The sequence below is a fragment of the Mustela nivalis genome (genome assembly GCF_964662115.1).
Source record: "Mustela nivalis genome assembly, chromosome: 15".
NCBI lineage: Eukaryota > Metazoa > Chordata > Mammalia > Carnivora > Mustelidae > Mustela > Mustela nivalis.
The window spans coordinates 43,902,038-43,922,314 of record NC_139034.1 but is presented as its reverse complement, the minus strand read 5'-3'; the positions used below and the strand labels follow the sequence as shown (position 1 = coordinate 43,922,314).

Genomic DNA, 20,277 nt, shown 5'->3' with positions numbered 1-20,277 from the left:
AGATGTGTTCTACACATGTTACTGCATAGTCTTCTTGTTTGAATTATTTCGGACAAGCAAATTTGCCATCATTCGTATCTTTATTCATTTGTACAGATCAGATCTTTTTTCTTTATTACCTGTTTTCAAAAATTTTCTCTTCCTCATTAGTTTTGAACAATTTGATTATTAGGTAACTTGGGTTTAGTTTCCTTTATATTTCCTGTCCATGGATTTCACTGAGTTTGTAGATCTATGGGTCTATAGTTCTCATTGAATTTGAAAATTTTCGCCATTCCTTTTTTTCAAATACCTTTTTCTACCTACCTTCCTGTATTTCAGGGACTTAAACTGTATATATTTTATTATTACGTATATATTAGTCCTTTTGAAGTTGTTCCTTACTCACTGATGCTTTTTTGGTGTACTTCTTCATCTTTTTCATTTGTGATAATGTCTGTGGCTATGTATACAAGTTAGTTTTTTTCGTGTGTGCTGTCTAATCTGCTGTTTTTCCCATTCAGTCATCTCATACATCATAATTTTTTCTCTAGAAATTCAGGCTTGGGTATTTTTAAAAATATCTTTCACCTCCTTAAAATTCTCAATTTTTCCCACAACCTTCTCAAACATATGAAATAGTTTTACAGTAACTTTTGCCTGTTTATACTTACGTCATTTGTGCAGTTCTGTATCTTTATTCATTAACATTTCTCCTCAGTAGTTTCATTTTCCTACTACTTTTGGTGGCTAGTGATTTTTGTTTGGGTGCCAAAATTTTTCTTTTTAACATGTTGCACTCTAGATACTTTTCTATTCTCCTAAATATTCTTGAGCTTTGTTTTGGGAGATAGTAAATAATTTGCTAATAGTTTGGTATTTAATGTGGCTTGTATTTAAACTTCGTTCCATGGAATCAGACTAGCTTTCAACCTAGAGCTTATTCAACCGCAAGAGTGAGGCAAGACTCTTCTGAGTATTCTACTGAATGTTCCATGTATTTTGAAGTTTTCCCACTCTGGCTGATGAGAACAAGTACTCTTCCCAACCCTGTGTGAGAATCAGCATCGTTACCTCTGGTGCTCTTAGATGATACTTTCCCCAGCCTCCAGTGGCTTTTCTCACATGAGTGTGCTGATCTGTACCAGAGCTAAAGACATAGGGGGAACCTCTTGAGATCACCAGAGGTTTGTCTCTGTGTCTCTATCTTTTCTTTCTGGTATTCTATTTCAAGAACTCCAGCTGCTTTAGGTTTATCATATTCCTGTCTGCCTCTCCTCTATTTATGGGGAATCCCCGACTCCACCTGGCTTCCTTCTCCTTGTGCTGGGCTTCAGAAACACTTTCCAAAAAGTGAGTTGGCAGTCACAGCGCTCACCTTGTTTCCCCTTTCTCAGGAGCCACTGTCCCCCACTGCCTGGTGGCCACTGTCTGAAAACTATTGCTTCAGGCATAAGTCTAGTCCCTGTTTCTCCATCTTTGGCCGGAAGAGGAATTTCCCCTTGCAATTTTGAATGGTTTCTAATTTTATTACAGTTTGTAAGATGATGGAGTGTCTCTTTTTTGAAACTCATAGTTTACTGCTCCCTTCCTTACTTACTGTGTTGCAGTCCTATTCTTTTGCTGTCCCCACCTCAGATGGACCTTTACTCTTGCAGCTGCTTCTGCTTCAGCCCAAATGCCACTTCATCATGGAAACACACATCATAATGATCTCCCCTATCATTTTCTATCTCCTATACCCTGCTTAGTCCTAGCACTTTTCCTTATTTCAAAGGATCTTGTCTACTGCTCTTTATCTCTTCCTTCCTCTGCTTGCTTACTTATAGTACACTCCATTTAGACAAGGAGGTTTTTGTCTTATTTTTAATGGGAATCTGTAAGGCCAAAAACCATGAACATAGTAAATGTTCAATAAATATTTGATATATAAACAGATCTAACTCCAAAAGTAGCATTACCATTTCATAGATGAAGCAACTTGTTCACTCTACCATAAGTATTACTGCTCTGCTGTGAACTCAGACTTTCATGCCACTAAAAGGTAATTACTCCTCTATTTCTTGGGCTGGCCACTGATCTTGTGTTTCTGTTTGCTGTAGGTACCCACTGTCCTGGCGTTGTTTTTAGTGGTGGTTTCTGTCTGCTTCATTACTGGAGCAATTTATTTTTAGTATTTAAAGATTAACTGTGAGATAATAATAGATGCAAATTACTTAGAACTTTCAAGTGGGAGCTGAAATTGTTGAACTTGAAATTAAGTTTTTAGAAATTTTGACTCTTCTTTTCTTTGGGATTTTAAATCTTCTAAGTAGACAACTGAAAAGTGGGGCATTTAAGTCCATAATAGGAAATGTGGTTTCTTTGTTGCTTTTTGGTATGGAAACATTCTTTCTAGTTAGACCCTCTATGTAGTATTGAAATTTTATGGCCCAATCTGCTTAATTTGTTTCATTTGCAAAAACAAAATGAAACATCATTACAGTCACATACTAATTACTAGCCATACATCATTCATTTGAAATAAAGCCTAAAGCATTTTGTAGTTATAAGCAAAAAGGTCTCTTATGATTCATCACTTTGCAAACAACATTGTTTTAAGGTTGCTTTTTTTAGATCCAAGTATCATCTAGTGCCTGGGAAACATTTTCTGTATTCTGCAAATCTCATTACATATAGGTTTCCATAGTCTCTTCTGAGACTGCTTTGGAAACATAGTGGAAGGGGGGAAGCTGGACTCAAGGAACTAAGTCACTGTGGAGCCAGGCAGTTGCATCATACTTGTGACTTAAGATGTAATTGTGGCTGTTGGCTGCTTTGTGTCTCATTTGTGAGGTCTTCTCTAAGGGTCTTAAAGTGCATTTTTAGTAAAATCGTGTAAATACTGTAATATTCTACTCAGTGGGCTGTCCCTACTAACACGAAGGTGAAAATTTGATGGAAGTGTATTATATACATACTATTCACATACACTTTAAGTATCTCCCTATAAATTGTTTATTAGAAAGGAAAAGTATAGTCACGTTACATAGGAAGAACTGGTGAGCATCACTTTAACGAGGTATGTCTGTGTGTGTGTTTGTGTGTTTATGTGTGTGTATAAGACGGAGAGAGAGTGTGTGAGAAAGCAGATAGGACAGCACAGAGCTAGCTGAACTAGCTGGTTAATTTGGATAAAGTCTCTTTTTTGGTCTTAAATTATAATTTTTTAAAATTCCATTTACAGTAATATAAAAACATAAAATACCTAGTAATGAGTTAACAAAAGCTGTGTCAACCACTAGCAAAGATAAAACCAAACAAAATATGCAAGTCGTCTATTATAAGGCAGTAGGCAACCAGTAGAGGAAAAATTGCAAGCCTCGAGAGAGCAAACTAATCTTAACTTCATGAATGCCCAGCTTTGGCCTAGTGAAAATTTATAGTTAACAGCAGAGAGAACTGGAGTTGAAATAGAAGTTGTGTTTTTCTCTAAGCAGAAGAGGCAGAGATCAGAATATATAGTAGTAGAAATAGCTGAAATCTTCTGGGCATTGAATGGGGTGGGATTGTGCAGAAAGGAACTCCGGTCATCTTTGTGCAGATCTTCATGGAGTTTGCACCTGGATCCTGGGGCTGTGCCTATGCTGAACAAGATTAGTCGCACCACACCTGCTACAGGTTGTTAGTGGAGCAGAGATCCAGGAGGTCCAGCATTGCTGGGAGGCTTGGATTTCTGGCTTTGCCAAAATAGAAAGGTAGTCTTAGCACCTCATTTACTTACTTGGCATTTACTCAAACTGGAAAGGTTTTACTTTAGGAATGAGCACCACACCCCAAAGAAGTAACTACTCTAGACCACCTTAAGGAAACCTATAATCCAGCCTTGCAGACTCCACTGGGAAGAAACGTGGGCGGTCTTCCAACCAAGTTAGAGGAGCTAGGGCAACTCATTTACTTCCACCAGCTATACTAACAATGTATAACTCAGGCGTGTACAACTTACGGTGATCTCTGAGTGATTTGCCTCCTAAAACAAGAATGAACATTCCTTGACTGACTTTTTTGCTTAGCATAATATAAGTCAGAGAAAGATAAATACCATATGAACAAAACAGATGAACATAGGGGAAGGGAAGGGAAAATAAAGAGAAAAACAGAAAGGGAGACAAACCCTGAGAGACTTTTAACTGTAGGAAATTAAGGGTAGCTGTTGGGGAGGTGGGTGGGAGGGGTGGCGTAACTGGGTGATGGGCACTTGATGTAATGAGCCCCGGATATTATATGCAACTGATGAATCACTAAATTCTACCTCTGAAACTAATAATATACTATATGTTAATTAATCAGCATTTAAATTAAAAAATTTTTAAAAAGAATGAATATTCTTTAAATAGTATTTAAAGGAATTTAAAGGAATATTATAATTCAAAGTTGTTGTAATATTGTAATATTAAATAGTAAAGAAAAATAAAATGGGATTTATCATCAAAAGAAAAAAATCAAACCAGACCTACGATGGCCCAGATTTGGAATTTCACATGCAAAGCCTTTACTGTGGATATTATGAATATGTTCAAAGAACTAAAGGAAACTATCTTCTAGGAATTAAAAAACAACAGCAACATGGTTTTAATTGAGAAATCTCTGCAGGGAAATGAAAACTATAAAAATTTACCATATGGAAATTCTCAAACTGAAGAGTTTAATAACTGAATTGAAATATTTAATGAGTACGTTTAATGGTATATTGGAGGGAGCAGAAGAGTCCGTGAATTTGAGGACAGCTCTATAGAGTTTATTTTATCTTAAGAGCGTAGGCCAAAATAATTTGTGTAAAAAGGTGAACGGAACCTTAGGTATTGTTGGGTAAATACCAATCATTCCCAAAACACCTATAATTGGCATTCCCAAAGGAGAAGAGAGTAAGATTGTGGGTGCTAAAATATTTGAAGATGTAATGACCAAGAAATTCCAAATTGAGTGAGAAATAGAAATTTCAAGTTCAAGAAGCCCAGCATACTCCAAAGAGGACAATGTAAAGAAAAAGCCACCTTGGCACATCCTAGTCAAACTGCCTGCAGCCAGAAATGAAGAAAAAGTCATGAAAATAACTTGTTGCAGATTGTTTGGGTGAGGATTGGTGGGGGAGACACATTGCTTATAGGAAAATGAGAGATTTTTGCTGACTGCAGAAATAATGGAAAGTAGACATCAACAGAAGGATGTAAGTTATTGAAATAATTTAAAAAAAAAACATGTAAACTCAAATTTTTCTCTTTAATACATACCCTTCCCAAAACAGTGTACAATAAAGACTTTTTAGTGAACTGAGAGGGTTTGTGGCTGGCAGAACTGTCCTACAAAGAATGCTAAAGATTGTACTTCAAACCAAGGGGAAATGATACAGGATGGAAACTCAGATCCTCAAGAAGAAATGAAGAGTGCCTAAAATAGTAAATAAACTGTTTTCCCTTCTTCTATATTACTTAAAAGAGAGCTGGTAATTAAAAAAACAAAAACAAGCAAACAAAAACAAAACTACTGCAGGATAGGACTTATAATGTACATAGACTTAAAAAATATGATGGTAGTTGCACAAATGATGGGGGCACAACAAATGGAATTATGCTGTTAATATAGTACATGCTGAAATGAATCAGGTGGTGTGAAGTGGAGGAAGGCTGAGGCAGGAAAAGGATAACATGTACAGATGCAATATGAACGTCATAGTAATGCTAAGTAGACTGCTACAGAAGGATGTATCAGTAATGTAAGGATGCATTTTGTTAGTCCTAGAGCAATGAGAAAAAATAAAACGAAGAGTCAGAACTCAGATGCCAGTAGAAGAAATAAAATGGAATACTAAAAATTGCTTGATTACATCTCTCTCCTCTTTTCCCCTGCTTTTGTAGTCGAGAAGAAGAGGGGACAAATGGAAAACGGCAACAATAAGAAAAATAGCCTAACTTTGGCTAGTTCAGAGAAGGTATACTTCAAGGCAAAACCTATTATAAGAAATAGTGATATTACACAATGATAGAAAGAGTAATTTACTAGGAATAATCATCTTAAATATATAAGCTCCTAATAACAGCATCAAAATTCATCAAGCCAGTTCGTGGCTAAATTAAATGGAGAAATAGATAATTCCCTAGTCCTAGCCTGTAATGTCTCTTTTTCAGTAAATTCTAGAAAAAATATAGACTTCCCCCTTTCCCCAAAAAAGTAAATATATAGAAAATCAAGACAGTTCTATCAACTCTCTTGTTCTAGTATTTATGGGGCTTCCTCAGAACAACTGCAGAATATGCATTCCTTTCAAATAGACATGGAAGGTTCACCAAAGTAGACCACTTGGGAATGTAGAATGTATCTCGGTAATTTTCAGAAGATTGAAATCTTGCTGAGTAGGTTTTCTGTTAAAACTTAACTGGACAATAATAATGGAACATCTCTGAAAGTTGCATAATGTGGTTTTTAATTACTTGTGGGTCAAAGAAAAAATCATTTTGAACTGATTGCAAACACTGAAAAACAAAACCAAATTTTCAAATTACAGTTATCAAAAGTCAAAAGAATTTCAGTACAGAGAATTAGACTTGAACATATATGCAGAAATTAACAAAGTATTTTTGTATCAAATATTTCAGTGCATGAAGAGTATGTCATGACTGAGTGGTACAGGGTTGACCTAACATTTAAAAATTAATGTAGTACCATATTACCAGAAAAAGGGAGAAAAATCACATTATCTAAGTAGATGCAAAATGGGAAGTATTCAGAATTTGAATTTGTGATAAACAAAAATTCTTAGCAACTAGAAATAGGAACTCCTTCAACTTGATAAAGGACATCAACGGAAAACCTGTAACTCTCCTCATAACTGATGGTGAAAGCTTAAATGCTTTGTCATTTATGATTGGAATTCAGGCAAGGCTATCTATTCTTACACTTCTATTCAGCATTATAATGCATGTTTTAACCTGTATAGTAAGAAAAGGAAAAGAAATTAAGGGCCTGTGCATTGGAAATGAGGAAGTAAACCACCTTTATGTGACCTGATTATTGTAAATCCCTTATGAATTCACATAAGCAAACTTGGTTGAAGTAACCAGTGCATTTAGTAAGATCACAGAATATTCAGATACCCGAGTAAGTTGTATTTTTCTCTATAAGCCATGATATATACTAGAAAGCAAAATAAAAATAGTACTATTTACTTCAGCTCCAAAACTAAAATACTTATGAAAAAAAAATTCACTAAAACCTGCTAATTTTCTACATCAAAAGCCATAAGAGACTGCTGAGAGAAATTAAAGAAATTATAAATTATAAATTTACCAGGCTTATAAAGTAGAAGGCTCAGTATTAGTAAGATCTGTTTTTCTCTCAAATGATCTTAGATTTCTAATATATGATACACATTCCCAATCAAAATCCCAGCAGGTTTTGTTAAAGTAATTGACAGTAAGTTAGTTACAAAAAATTTCTATGGCATGCAAAGGACCTAGAAGAGTTGAAAATCAGTTTCGAAGAAAGAACATACTTGGAAGACATAGACTACTGATGCAATATCAAGGCAGTAACATTTTGGCTTAAAAATACACAAACTTTTTCTAGAAAGTTTAGAAATAAACCCACGGAGATACTATTATCAACTGATGTTCAACAGAGACTTCATGGCTAATGAGTGGGGAAAGGAACTTTTTTGCATCTAACTCTACTGCAGTGCTTGGATATCTTGCGAACTGAAATGAATCCCGAGTCTTTTATCATATTACACAGGATAATTAATGAGGAATGGAATATAGACCTAACATGCAAAGATAAAATATCAAACAGGTTTCAAGTGGTAAAAACTACTTAGCGAAACAGTTTAACAATTTCTTAAAAAGCATACATTTGTACTGTTTTTTAGATACTTAATAGAAATGACAAGATTCATACAAGAAAATTCACAAGGTCCTGTATTATTTTCCATGGGCCTCAACAACAAATGCCCACAACTGTGATGGCTTAAAGCAACAAATTTATTCTCTCACATTTCTGGAGACCAAAAATCCTAAATCGAGGTGTTGGCAGGTTGGTTCCTTCTGGAGGCTTTGAGGATGAATCTGTTCCCTGCCTGTCTTCTCACTGTGGTAGCTGCTCCCAGTCACGACTCTGTGTTTTCTAGCTGGGAGGATGACTCCAATCTTTGCCGCCTCCCTTGCATCGCTTTCTCCCGTGTGTCCCCCCCCCTTTTTTTTAAATTAAAATGACATCAGTTACTTAATTTAGAGCTCAGCCTAAATCCAGCATGATTTCATGTGGAGATCCCTAATCACATCAGCAAAGACCCTCTTTCCAAATAAATTCACAGGTATCTGGGGCTAGAACTTGACACACCATTTTTCCAGTCCTTGTTTAACCTAACCCCTACGTCGCCTTAGACTAGAAAATAAGAATCTCCCAACACGTTATATGTCTGGTATATTTTTACAATGAAATCTTGCTCATTAATAAAAGCGAATAAAGTACCTGATCACAGTACATATATATGAATCTCAAAGTCATTTTGTTCAGTGAGAGAAACCAGACATGAAAAGTGTTTACTGAAAGTTTTATTAAAATAAATTTCAAGAAGAGGCGAAACTAAGTTATTGTGATAGAAATCAAAACATTGGTTTCCTGTGGTAGGGTGGGAATTGTCTGGAAGCAGACATGAATGAATTTAAGACACCAGAATGGTTCTGGGTTTTATGCCAGCTTTTTAATTCATCAGATATGAAACTTCTGTGTTAAGAGTATTTGCTAAGACTGCCAATTTAAATAAGAAGTCTCTCGCTCTCTAGCTTTCCCACTTACAGATCCTGAGCATCTACAGAACTCATTTGGACCTCCTGTGAAATCCTTAGTGGTCCAGAATTGATAAGTACTTGTAAACAAAGATAAAGCAATATCTGATGACTATAACCAATGTTCTATTTCTTGACTAGCTAGAGGAATATACATTTTATCCTTTTAATAATTTTTGTATAATTCTTGGCTTTGCTCCTATGAAAAAATATAAAAAAAACATACCATATGTACATTGCTGTTCTGTAGTTTTTTAAAAAAATAATTTTAGCTTCAGAGCTTTAATATCATAAGGACACATTTATTAAAAAAAGTTTTTTTTGTATTCTGAGCACTGCCCAGGCATAAGGTGCTATTAAATAGCTATGTTTTTGATACATTTCTTTCTTTCTTTTTTTTTTTTTTAAGATTTTATTTATCTTGAGAGCATGAGTAAGTACGCGGGGTGAGGGGCAGAGGAAGAGAATCTCAACCAGACTCCCCACTGAGTGTGGAGCCCAATGTGGGGCTCAATCTCAAGACCCTGAGATCCTGACCTGAGCCCTAATCAAGAGGGATGCTCAACCAATCGACCCACCCACAGAACCCTTTTGATGCATTTCTTGACATGAAATGAACTCTTCTTCCCCCCCCCCCCCCAAGCATTCTGGAAGTCTTGAAAATAGTGACCAACTCATAGTAAGAGGTCGTTATTTTTTATGTAGTTTAGCAAGGAATCAAGTTAAAACCTTTTTTCTAAGTGTCTTAATTCTCTTAATAGATGCACATTTCTTAGAGGTCGCTTTCCTCTCAGCCCTTCGTCATTTTCTTTAGTCTTGGGCAACGAAGCATTTGTTTTTTCCGGTCCTCCTTGCTTATCGCACCTCTCCCACAGAGAATGGAAGAATTAGCTAATAAGGAAGTATGAGTGGAGAGTGCAGTGTGAGGGGCTAACAAACACGAATCTGGAAAATACTCAAAATTCAGCACAACAGGAGGTAGTCGGGAAAGGAAAAGAGTCTGAAGTAGTAACAGGCAATGCTCACAGCAGGGTCATCTCCATAGTGTTTTGTCTAATAACTACTGCGGCGCAATTAAAGTCCATCGTACTCCTGGAAAAGCATAGGAGTAGGTTGAGTATCAGATGGTTATTAAGTTGTGATTATTGATTTCCACACTGTGATGCTCTGAGTGGCACGCACACGTGATTGGCGGCGAGTTAGCTTGAGGGCTGTGTCCTACTGGCATGTGACCTCGAAGGAGTCCTTGAACCTTTGTGAAATCCTGTTGTGTTATTCCGGATACATGCACAAAACATATGAAGTAAAGGTTTAAGTCCGTGAAGACTGGAGTGAGTGGCTTTTCAGTCAGTTGGTTACTTACAGGGTTAGCCAAATGAATGGTTAAAATAGTTTTGAAACAGCGTGAGGGAAGAATAACAAAGATACAGAGCACGTACTGAAATTTCTTTTGAGGGGAGACTACGCAAATCTGCAGGCAAGAAGGTGGGGGGTGAACCCAGCAAGTTTTGTTTTTTTGGTTTTTTTTTTAGATTTTATTTGTTATTTGTTTGGCAGAGAGACAGGCACAAGTAGGAAGAGTGGCAGGCGGAGGGAGAGGGAGAAGCAGGCTCCCTGCTGAGCAGGGAGTCAGATGCAGGACTCAATCCCAGGACCCTGGGATCATGACCTGAGCTGAAGAGGACTGAGCCACCCAGTGATTCGCCCCAGCGAGTTTTGAATAATCTGGTTTCTGAATATCTCTTATCTATAAAACAAAGAGAACCAGATATGGTATTATACATAACTGGTGTAGAAATATCTAATTCTATTTTTTCCTCAATAAAACAATGGATGACATGGGGAAAACATAATCATAATGAGATGATGGAAGAGAACATCTTCCTGGGGACTATTGCTACTTTTTACCTTTAAAAAAAAAAGAAAGATTTATTTATTTATTTATTTATTAGAGAAATCACAAGTAGGCAGAGAGGCAGGCAGAGAGAGACAGGGAAGCAGGCTCCCCACTGAGCAGAGAGCCAGATGTGGGCCTCCAGGACCCTGAGATCATAACCTGAGTAGAAGGCAGAGGCTTAACCCACTGAGTCACCCAGGTGCCCACTACTTTTTTACCCTTTAAGACAGATGGAAGGACTCAGATGATCTAAAGGCGGCAGTCCTGATTTAGGTGACTTTCTCAGTGCTGAGTGGGCTCCCACTCAGTACCTGTTGGTTCATTATTCTCCAAAGGTCTTTCATTTCATCTCTTCTCTGAAACACGCATGTTGCCAGTAAACACAAGTGTGACTGTAATGGTTACCCATGGTGTTCCAGATACTGTTTGTGGTTTGATTTTCACCAGTCACTGTTTGAAAGTTATTCTCATTGCAGCACAGGCCATCTATGGTCATGCGGTGGAGAGATTGCGGGAATCCTTCCCTGCTTTCATACAACAGTGAGATCAAAGTATTTTCACTTTCACTTTTACGCCTTTAGATTGATCTTCAGATTACAATCCATCGATTTGGCAATGCAAGTTTATATTACTAAGACTCCGTAACAATAAATTGAAAGGCTGCCTCTGTGAAAGCAGAATTCTAATTTCTTCAAGCATTCTAATTATTAAGTATCTTATAGTTTAACTTCTATAACTCTACTCCTCCTCCTCCTCCTCCTCCTCCTCCTTTTTAGTGACTTTCTGTTACCACTGAGAGGGAAATGGAGTGCTCCATTTCTGCATCCAGCCTAGCCTGTGGCAGACAAATGAGAGGTTCCTTAGCAAGCCAACAGAATGCAAATCCTGTGTTGACGGATCACAGATCACATAAAGTGACAAAGAAACATCATTCTAGAATTTTAAAAAAAAAATTTCTTTTCCAATTTTTAACCTTTTTTCTTTGATCCAATATGACAAAAGACTTTGTTTTGATTAATGACAAAGAGACCCCTGTGATTATCCTAGATCTTAAGATTTAGATCTTAGAATGTTAGCGTTCTTTCCCCGTTTGGTTTGGTTTTTAAATAACGGGGACAGCCAAGTGTCCTGGAGGATCCGAGTAGTCTATTTTAATAGAGGACTCAGGACCTTAACAAGCGTCAGGTGATCTCTCAGGTTCTGTTCCAACTCAGTGATTATTTTCACTAAAATAAGCTTATTTCCTATGCGTCAAAATGTTTTTTGAAATTTGGAAGGAAAACAATATGCAAAGGATGTCTAATTTTACAAGATGTTGCTCCAAGATGTGTTTTGCAGGATTCCTTTCCTGACTTTGCTTGGTCAGGCTTTTTCATGAACTCGTAGCATTTTGTTCTGCATTACATCATACACTTACTCTATCTTTTCAAGTTACCTGTCCCCAGTGCCAGGTAGACTCATTACTCATACAAATCTAGGTTATATTTTTCTAGGAAAATTAATTACTTTATACTGGCTACATATGGTTAGCTTGTCAGCAGGAAAGCTTCAACATATTTTGGGTCAGTATAATATAAGCATTTAAGCAGAGTTTTTTCACTTTGGGCATAAAGTAGTACATTAATATAGGTTAAAAGTAATATGCTTAGTAATACTGATATTTTCCTGATACTACTGATTGTATACTGATATGTGAATACCTCGCATATTTACTGCAAAGTAACAAAGTGTCATGAATGAGGATACAAGTTGAAAACATGCCATGGGCACATCATATACCTTTTGAACGACCATACTATGTGTATTCAGGTGATTATTCCTCTCTCTTACTATTCTAAATGATCTATTAAACGTAATAGAACATTATACAGAATTGGCCCAATACAATATGAATGCCATTTGCAATGTTTAAGGATAAAAATGTAGGGAATTTAGCCCATTTGGGAACATTTAAGAACCATGAAGCAACTTGATGAGAAGTAATCACTGCTGAACTCTACTTCATGAGCTGGACCTAAAAGTCCAAACAGAAGGGTTCATACCCGTTCACAATCTGTATTCTAATAGGGCTTCATTTTATCTTTCTAACATTTTATATTTATTTTATGGAGCGATTATTAGTTTTTGCCTTTTTTTTTTTTTGAGTCTTATTTGAGCTTACAGTCTTCTTACTTTCTTGTTGGAAGAAAAAAAATTTCCTCTAGACAGGCAAACTTGAGATATTTTTTCGAGCTCTTTGTAGAGAGGAGTCATTAACTACATTAGTCGAACTCTTAGGATCTTGGCTGTATACACTTAAATGTTTAATCTGTCAGGTGGCTGGGGAGAACACTCAATGTGACTTAGCTCTTTATATTATTTACTAAGAAACTTTTCAGTCACTGATTTGGTCCATCAGACAATGTTCTCTCAGAGCTATGAACAGAGAGAAAACCCCTAATGCCCAGTTGTGGTTAGGCAGGGCTGCTGGGCTGTACTGTTAAACAGCTAACCAGGGTCGGGAATAGCCTTTTGAATCTAATAAATTCAGGCCTTTGTCTGGTCTACTCAATTTTAAATAAGTCATTATATTATGAGCAGATAGTCTTGTGCCTCTGGAACAGAAATCCTATAAGCTTTGTGTGGCATTGTCCTTTACTTTTTTCTTTAGGGTCTGTGACTGACAGAATTCTTCCTTATTTTAACCCTCTGGTGTTCTGTCACTCCCCACCCCCCCACCTTGCCTCTCACTGCTTTTGATATTTATAATAGTTGTTGAAATTCAATAGTTTTACTGTTAATGCCTCATCAAGGTGTTTTAAGTCTAAATCCCTAGTATATTTGCCCAACGAATGCATAGCTTAAATGCCTTTTGTCTCCAGCCTTCAGTTAAATGGCTCTTCTCCCCCCTTGTGATAGAACACTGGTGGGAAGCTCAGGCAAGAACTTGCTGACCCTCTAGCCTTTTTGTTCTTTTTGTACTCTTCAACTCCCCACATTCACAAGGGAACCCCGAGTCCTGAACAGGGTTCACGTGGCGTGGGATGGATCTGTGGCTCCGCGAGGCTTCTGTCTCTGGCTACGCCCATGTTCTCTAACAAGGACCCTGCTCATTTAGTGTGTGCCAGGAGTCATTCTACTTGGCTGTGTTTCTCAGGAAAGTCAATTTAGTACAAATTGGGACCTATTTACTTTCCCTCCATCTAACACATACTGTTAGTCAGCAGGGCTTCTGAGGACAGCGGTTGCTATTTGAAGAAAACAAACCCACATTGGATCTTTCTGAATGCTTTAAATATGACCCCACATTTTCAATATTCAACAAAAATTAATGGTAGACCTGCTTTGTCATTTGTTGCCCGTGTACCCTGTTACCGTTTGAAAATTCGGTTTCTGTTAAGAAATTATATGCACTCGATTACTTGACCATTGTCCTCGAATTAAAGCTTTCTTTCCACTGGGCATCTAAATTGCGAATTTTTCTTCTCTGAGGAATGACTCTTGATTGCTCACAAAACACAAGCAGGGCTCCTCTCTCTCCCTGCTATCAGTTTGAAGGGACATATTGCTTCCTCGGCACTGTCATACCAATAAATCATCCCAGATTACTCGCCGTCATACAGGACTAAAGTATACCATGCATTTTAAAGGAAATCTGCTATTTTCTTTTCCATCAGATGAGCAATGTGAAGAGACTGCGGCCACGGCTCAGTGCTATTCTCTTTAAGCTGCAGTTTGAAGAGCAGGTGAACAACATCAAACCTGACATCATGGCTGTCAGTACTGCCTGCGAGGAGATAAAGCAGAGCAGAAGCTTCAGCAAGTTGCTGGAACTTGTGTTGCTGATGGGAAACTACATGAACGCTGGCTCCCGGAATGCTCAAACCTTCGGATTTAACCTTAGCTCTCTCTGTAAAGTGAGTTTGTTTTTTTAAAAACACATATTTGCCTGAACACTTCTTCTGAAATGTCAGCCCTGATTACATTGTTTAAATATTTTTAGTTTGAAGTGCCCGTTATCAGGAATTTGAACGAAACCATGAACCCAAACCCAGAGTGAACTGAGCTAATTTACTTAACCTTGGAGCTAAATCCAAATATTAATTTTTTCTGATCTGCAAATTCAGTGGAAGGATTTTGTTTAATAACAGAATTATGTTGTAAACCCAGGCTTTCCCAAACTAATGAAATGGAACATCAAAATACTACAAAATCTAATATTCAATTCAGGGAGCTGCAAATGATGGTATAGACATTTTGGGAATTGCTTAGGGTTGCCACTACATTTTTTTACCGTTAGGATTTAAATATTTCATTGTTTTTGTTTTTGTTTTGGCAAGCTGACTAAAGGCAGAAAAGAATGAGACTGCTTTATATAAGTGGAAAATCATTAGGAATAAACATGCCTCAGGAGTCATTGATGATTTTGAAATGTTTCTATCTAAATATAATTTTAAAGGATGTGAAAATCAAGGAAGTTTAGAGATTTGGTTTTTTTTTTTTTTTCCTCCTGGGTTCTTCTACAGGTTAAATGTTCTTATGGCAAATATATTCACTGTTTTATGTAACAGGAGCTCTTTCCTCAGAAGCGGGCTATAGTAATAGCACTTTATTGATCTGCTTACAACAAATTCTTCTCTGTTACACATCACAAGAAAAGCTTTCTTTTGTTCTTGACCTGCTAACATCTATACTACCTGATTAAGGAATTTGATGACTGGTTTTCCCCACTGTCCAGAAGTTCATTTCATGCAACTTCACCCGTATGAAAGACTTACATTAGTACGCATCTGTTTCCTAACTTAAATCCGAAGAGGATTTCCGCTTTTACGAAATGGTGATTGCTTCTCTACTTTACCCTATTTGGCATATGGAGGGTTTCATGGGAACGCTCCACTTTTGGGTAGCTGGGGAGATCTGTGTTGATATTTATTGCCACTTAGGGAAGGTGAGATGTAAATCCAGTTTTAGCTTTGGTTTCCTTGAATAGTTGATCTCTCAGTGCTTTCATGACTTTCCTTATACAGTTTTCCTGACCTGTGCCTCCTGTTGGCATAACAGCTTGTGAGCTAGCTTCACTCCATCTCCACCTTTTTATTTTCCTCTCATTTTCTGAGCCTGATATATTCCGTTAAGATCCCTGGCATGGTGGCTGCAATTCATAACCCATGTATTAAAGACTTTGAACATGTATGGAGGGCTTTCTTATTCCTGTGCCAAACGCTTGACCTCATCATCTCATTGAATGGATATAATTATTTATGTGGCATACATGGAACGCCTGTTTTTCACGTGTAAATCATTATGATTAAAATTTTTAATAGAGCTGTATCCAAAAAGTTATGGCAACAGAGTTGAGAGAGAGGCTAGCTCGGTTAAGGGAGGACAGCTAACCATTCAGAGAGGAATGGGAAGGATCTGGAAGTATGAGTGGATGTTCCTGAGAAGGAAAGGCATTCTAGCCGGTAGCCATCAGTTGGCATGAAGGGTCATATCATGGCATATGTGAGTTCACCAAGGGATCAGAAGCTTAGGTGGGAGAAGCATAGGGAAAATGGAAATGAAGTAGTATATTGGTCTAGATTAAAAATCATCTCCAGTGGCACACCTGATGGTAAAGATTAATGGAGACATGTTCTTTAATTCATATGATATTCTCAGAGATGTCCCGTAGCAACCTAATTCTAATAGCAGTATGGAAGAAAGTTGAGCTGCTCTGTCCAGTCCTGGTACCATGAACCACGTGGGGCTGTTGACATATAAATTAATTAAAATTTAAATAACATTAGGGTATACCTCAGTCATCCTTGTCACGTTTCAGGTGAATAAGTGTCCATATGTGTTGGCAGTGTAAATAGAGCACATCTCCATCACGGTAGAATGTTCTCCTGGACCACACTGGCCTAGAGGGTTATAGTTGGGAGAGACTCGGTGACTGGCTGACATTTAGCAAGTGACTGAGGAACTAAAACTGAAAAGATAGATGGGGAGGATGATGGGAGCTGCCTTCATTATTTAACAAGTATTTTGAAACGGTGTGTGTCTGTTATTAAACAGTGACTGTATGTCGAGACAGTGGAATTACAAGCTTTGATAGTGACAAAAGGGTTTGGGGTAGGATGGGAGATGGGGCGAAGGGGAGTGACACAGTCAAGGAGCATCTAGGGAACTGTGAGAATATGGTGATAATGAACTTGGAGGTGGAAGGGCGAGGAGGTAAGCACAACTGCCAGATTCAGGCTTTTCCTGAGCAGGGAAGCAAAGGAAGACGAGATGAAGAGCACAAGGTCATGGAGACATTTACACCAGCATATCAACTGGAGTTTCTTTCTTTTTTTTTTTTTAAGATTTTATTTATTTGACAGATGGAGATCACAAATAGGCAGAGAAGCAGACAGAGAGAGAGGGAGGAAGCAGGCTCCCTTCTGAGCAGAGAGCCTGATGCAGGACTCGATCCCAGGACCTGAGCTGAAGGCAGAGGCTTTAACCTACTGAGCCACTCAGGCACCCTGGAGTTTGTTTCTCAGTGTTAAGTGTCTACTCGTTTTGAGAGCTTGCATCTCAGAACTCCAGCCGACTTAAAAAAGTTGACCATATGCCCTCCCTCATACTTTCCTTGCAGAGTAGCTGTTGACAAGAGATGAGGTCTGATTGTTGAGGTAGAGTAGCCCAATACAGTGCCTGGTGCATAGTAAATATCTGAGTGAATGACAATGTGATAAACAAAATGGACACAAATTTGTCCCTCTTAGTTATGTAGTTGAAAGTAGACATCCGCTCATACTGCTTGCTATACAGTGGCTGATGCATAGTAATTTACAAGTGCAATGAATGTTGCTATTATTTTACTATAGTTAATCTGTAAACCAGTTAATCTGTCGCCAGATAAGAGCCTGCTGTATTTTCAGGCAATGATACTAGATACTTTGATCATCCGTATTAGAAGCCTTCTATTGTGCAAGAAACAAAATAAATACCACAACTTTATATTTTTTATTAGCCTACATGTCAAGTTGAAAGCATATATTGAACAAGATGATATCTCATCATGTTTGTTATCAGAAGCAGCAGCTTGATCTCTGACTATTGTGATTGAATTTTCACACTGAGTATAAAGCATTTGGTTTGACGATAAGTCCCCATAAAAGGAATTCCATATTTATTTGACAGTGGAAAGACAGGGTAATGTTTTAATCTGTTAAAACATGCTGGGTAATTATATGACATCTAGTATTCTATATTCAGAAACTTTAGTTTTAAATACCCTTTATAAATTTAGCTCTAGAATGAAAAGTGTAGCAAATTCATATTAGGGTGTTAACTTGACATAGTTTAGAAATAGTTACATGAATAGTGAAATCTATATACATTATAGTTGAGTTTGGGGGGCTATAGTACATCTTTGCATACATTTATAATCGAGAAAACTAAATACAATAACTGAGTTCAGAGGGTAAGTTTTGTGAGCTTTTTTAAATCCTAAATATTTGATGCGGCCTATGATAAATAAATATAAAAGTAAAATACGAGATATAAGAAACACAAGTGAGAATCTGTTAAGATATAGGTGTTCAGGTTTGAGACTCAGTGAAATGCAAACATGGTAATGAAACTTCACATGAGCTAAAGATGAGTTTTCTCTTATTAACCAAACGTGAACTTCACAAGAAAATTTGCATGTGTATTGTTATAAAAGAAAAATACGATATTGAGCCGTGGTCTTTAAAACAGGAAACGAAAGAATCAGTTACATTAGGTTTTTTTTTTTGAATTATCTCTCGTCCCCTCCCCTTTCCTTTCCTACATGTTTGGATCAGAGCCTCTTAGGGCCTGACACTCCAAGAGAACCCTCATGGTAAGGTACAAATGTACTTTTCAGTTGCATAATGCTATTCCTAGTTGAAGTAAAATGGTAGAAGTACCTTGCTTTCTGATGGCTTGGCTATTTAAAAGGATAAACCTTAGAATATATAAAAGAATGGATGGACTTCTTTCCATCCATAAAGTCCTCCGAAGATATTCTAGACTTTAGATAAGAATCAGATAATATGCAATTAGAAATTATATTCTTTTTTCTGTACCTGCTATTGATTAAATGGAAACCCATATCCTTAGAAATTCAGTCAGTAAATGGTAGGTGATCGCCTGACCAAAGTGCCCACCTAGAAAAAATGTGTGTGTGCTTTGTGTTGAAGTTAATTTTCTGTTGTTAGGGCAAAGATCCTCCCCCCCCCACCCCTTCTTCAGGTAGATTGGTATTCTAGCAAAAGAGTGAGTTGCCCCAGTCATCAAAGTTTAACACCATACTAAGGTATATGAGAGGGTTTTAACTTATATATTTAAAAAGCAGATGTTATCAGTCTATACACAATAGGTATAACATGTGTTTAATATTTCCTAATGTCTAATGATAGGTAATTTCAGAGTAACAAATTATGCTCATCAACACAACTGAATGATGTAGCCATAAAATGTAGCTCTTTGTTCTGACTAATTAAATAAACTATATCAGGATATAGATATAAATTTTGAAAGAGTTTATAAATTATAATGACTTTTGTCAGTGTTTATGCTGGTTTTTTTGAAATTATTGATTCCATTATAAATGTATCAGTATTAATAACTTTGTAAGAAACTTTTCTATTTGGTGGTAGAACACACAGTGAGTTCATCTCAAAGATGAAGTCATCAAAGGATACATAGTAATGAGAGTGTGGAGGGGTTAGAAGTTAGGCATTAAAAGGGCAGGCAACAGGAGACAAGATTTGTTTTTGTCTCCTCTCTTGATTTTGGTTTTTTTGTCCATTTAAAAGATTTTTTTTTTTCGGTCTGTTCATTGAAGTGCATGAAATTTTTATCTCATCTCCTATATATTCCTTTTACAAGCACAGGCTAACCAAAAGTAGAATAAAGCTGCCCAGAGCTGTGATGAAGAAGATTTTTATATTTATTCTTTCTTTTTTAAAGATTTATTAATTTATTGTAGACAGAGAGGGCTCGATGATGGGGAAGGGGGAGGAGAAGCAGAGAGAGAGAGGATCCTGAAGCAGGCTCCCTGCTGAGCACAGAGCCCAAATGGGGCTCTATCCCAGGACCCTGAGATCATGACTTGAGCTGAAATCAGGAGCCAACTGTTTTACTGACTGAGAGAAGATTTTTAAAGGAAAAACAAAAACAAAAACAAAAACTGTTTAATTTCCTTTTTGCTTAGTGCGCCCACCAGCTCCAGTGGGTGATTCTTGAAATTATGAACACCTCTTTTTAGAGTATCTTGATTCTCAACCTGGAGTACTCTTTACGAAATACTGATGTGTCAGCTCCACATTGGATCAATTACTTCAGCATGTATGGATAGGGATCTTGATAAGTGGCTTTTTAAAGGTCCCCCAGGTAATTTTAATGCACAAACTGAACTGAGAATCACTTTGTCTTCTGCCCTACTTCTTTATCCCAGCTTGGAAAATCCCTGATGGGTGGTATGGAACCAGAGAACAAACATACAAAAACAAAACTTAACCAACACAAGAAAAAAAAAAAAAAAAGAAAGAAAAGAAAGAAAGAAACAGCTCCTTGTCTTCACTTAAGGATGAGTGGTGAAAATAT

The 20,277-nt window shown here is 37.2% G+C and overlaps 1 protein-coding gene across 1 annotated transcript in view; it reads left to right on the top strand.

Moving 5' to 3' along the window:
• Positions 1–20,277, top strand: part of DIAPH3 (diaphanous related formin 3) — a 497,180-nt gene that overhangs the window by 259,856 nt on the left and 217,047 nt on the right. Inside the window, exon 21 of the mRNA XM_082700281.1 lies at positions 14,352–14,591. Coding sequence (XP_082556407.1) covers positions 14,352–14,591 — 240 coding nt within the window. The remainder of the gene's footprint in view (positions 1–14,351; positions 14,592–20,277) is intronic.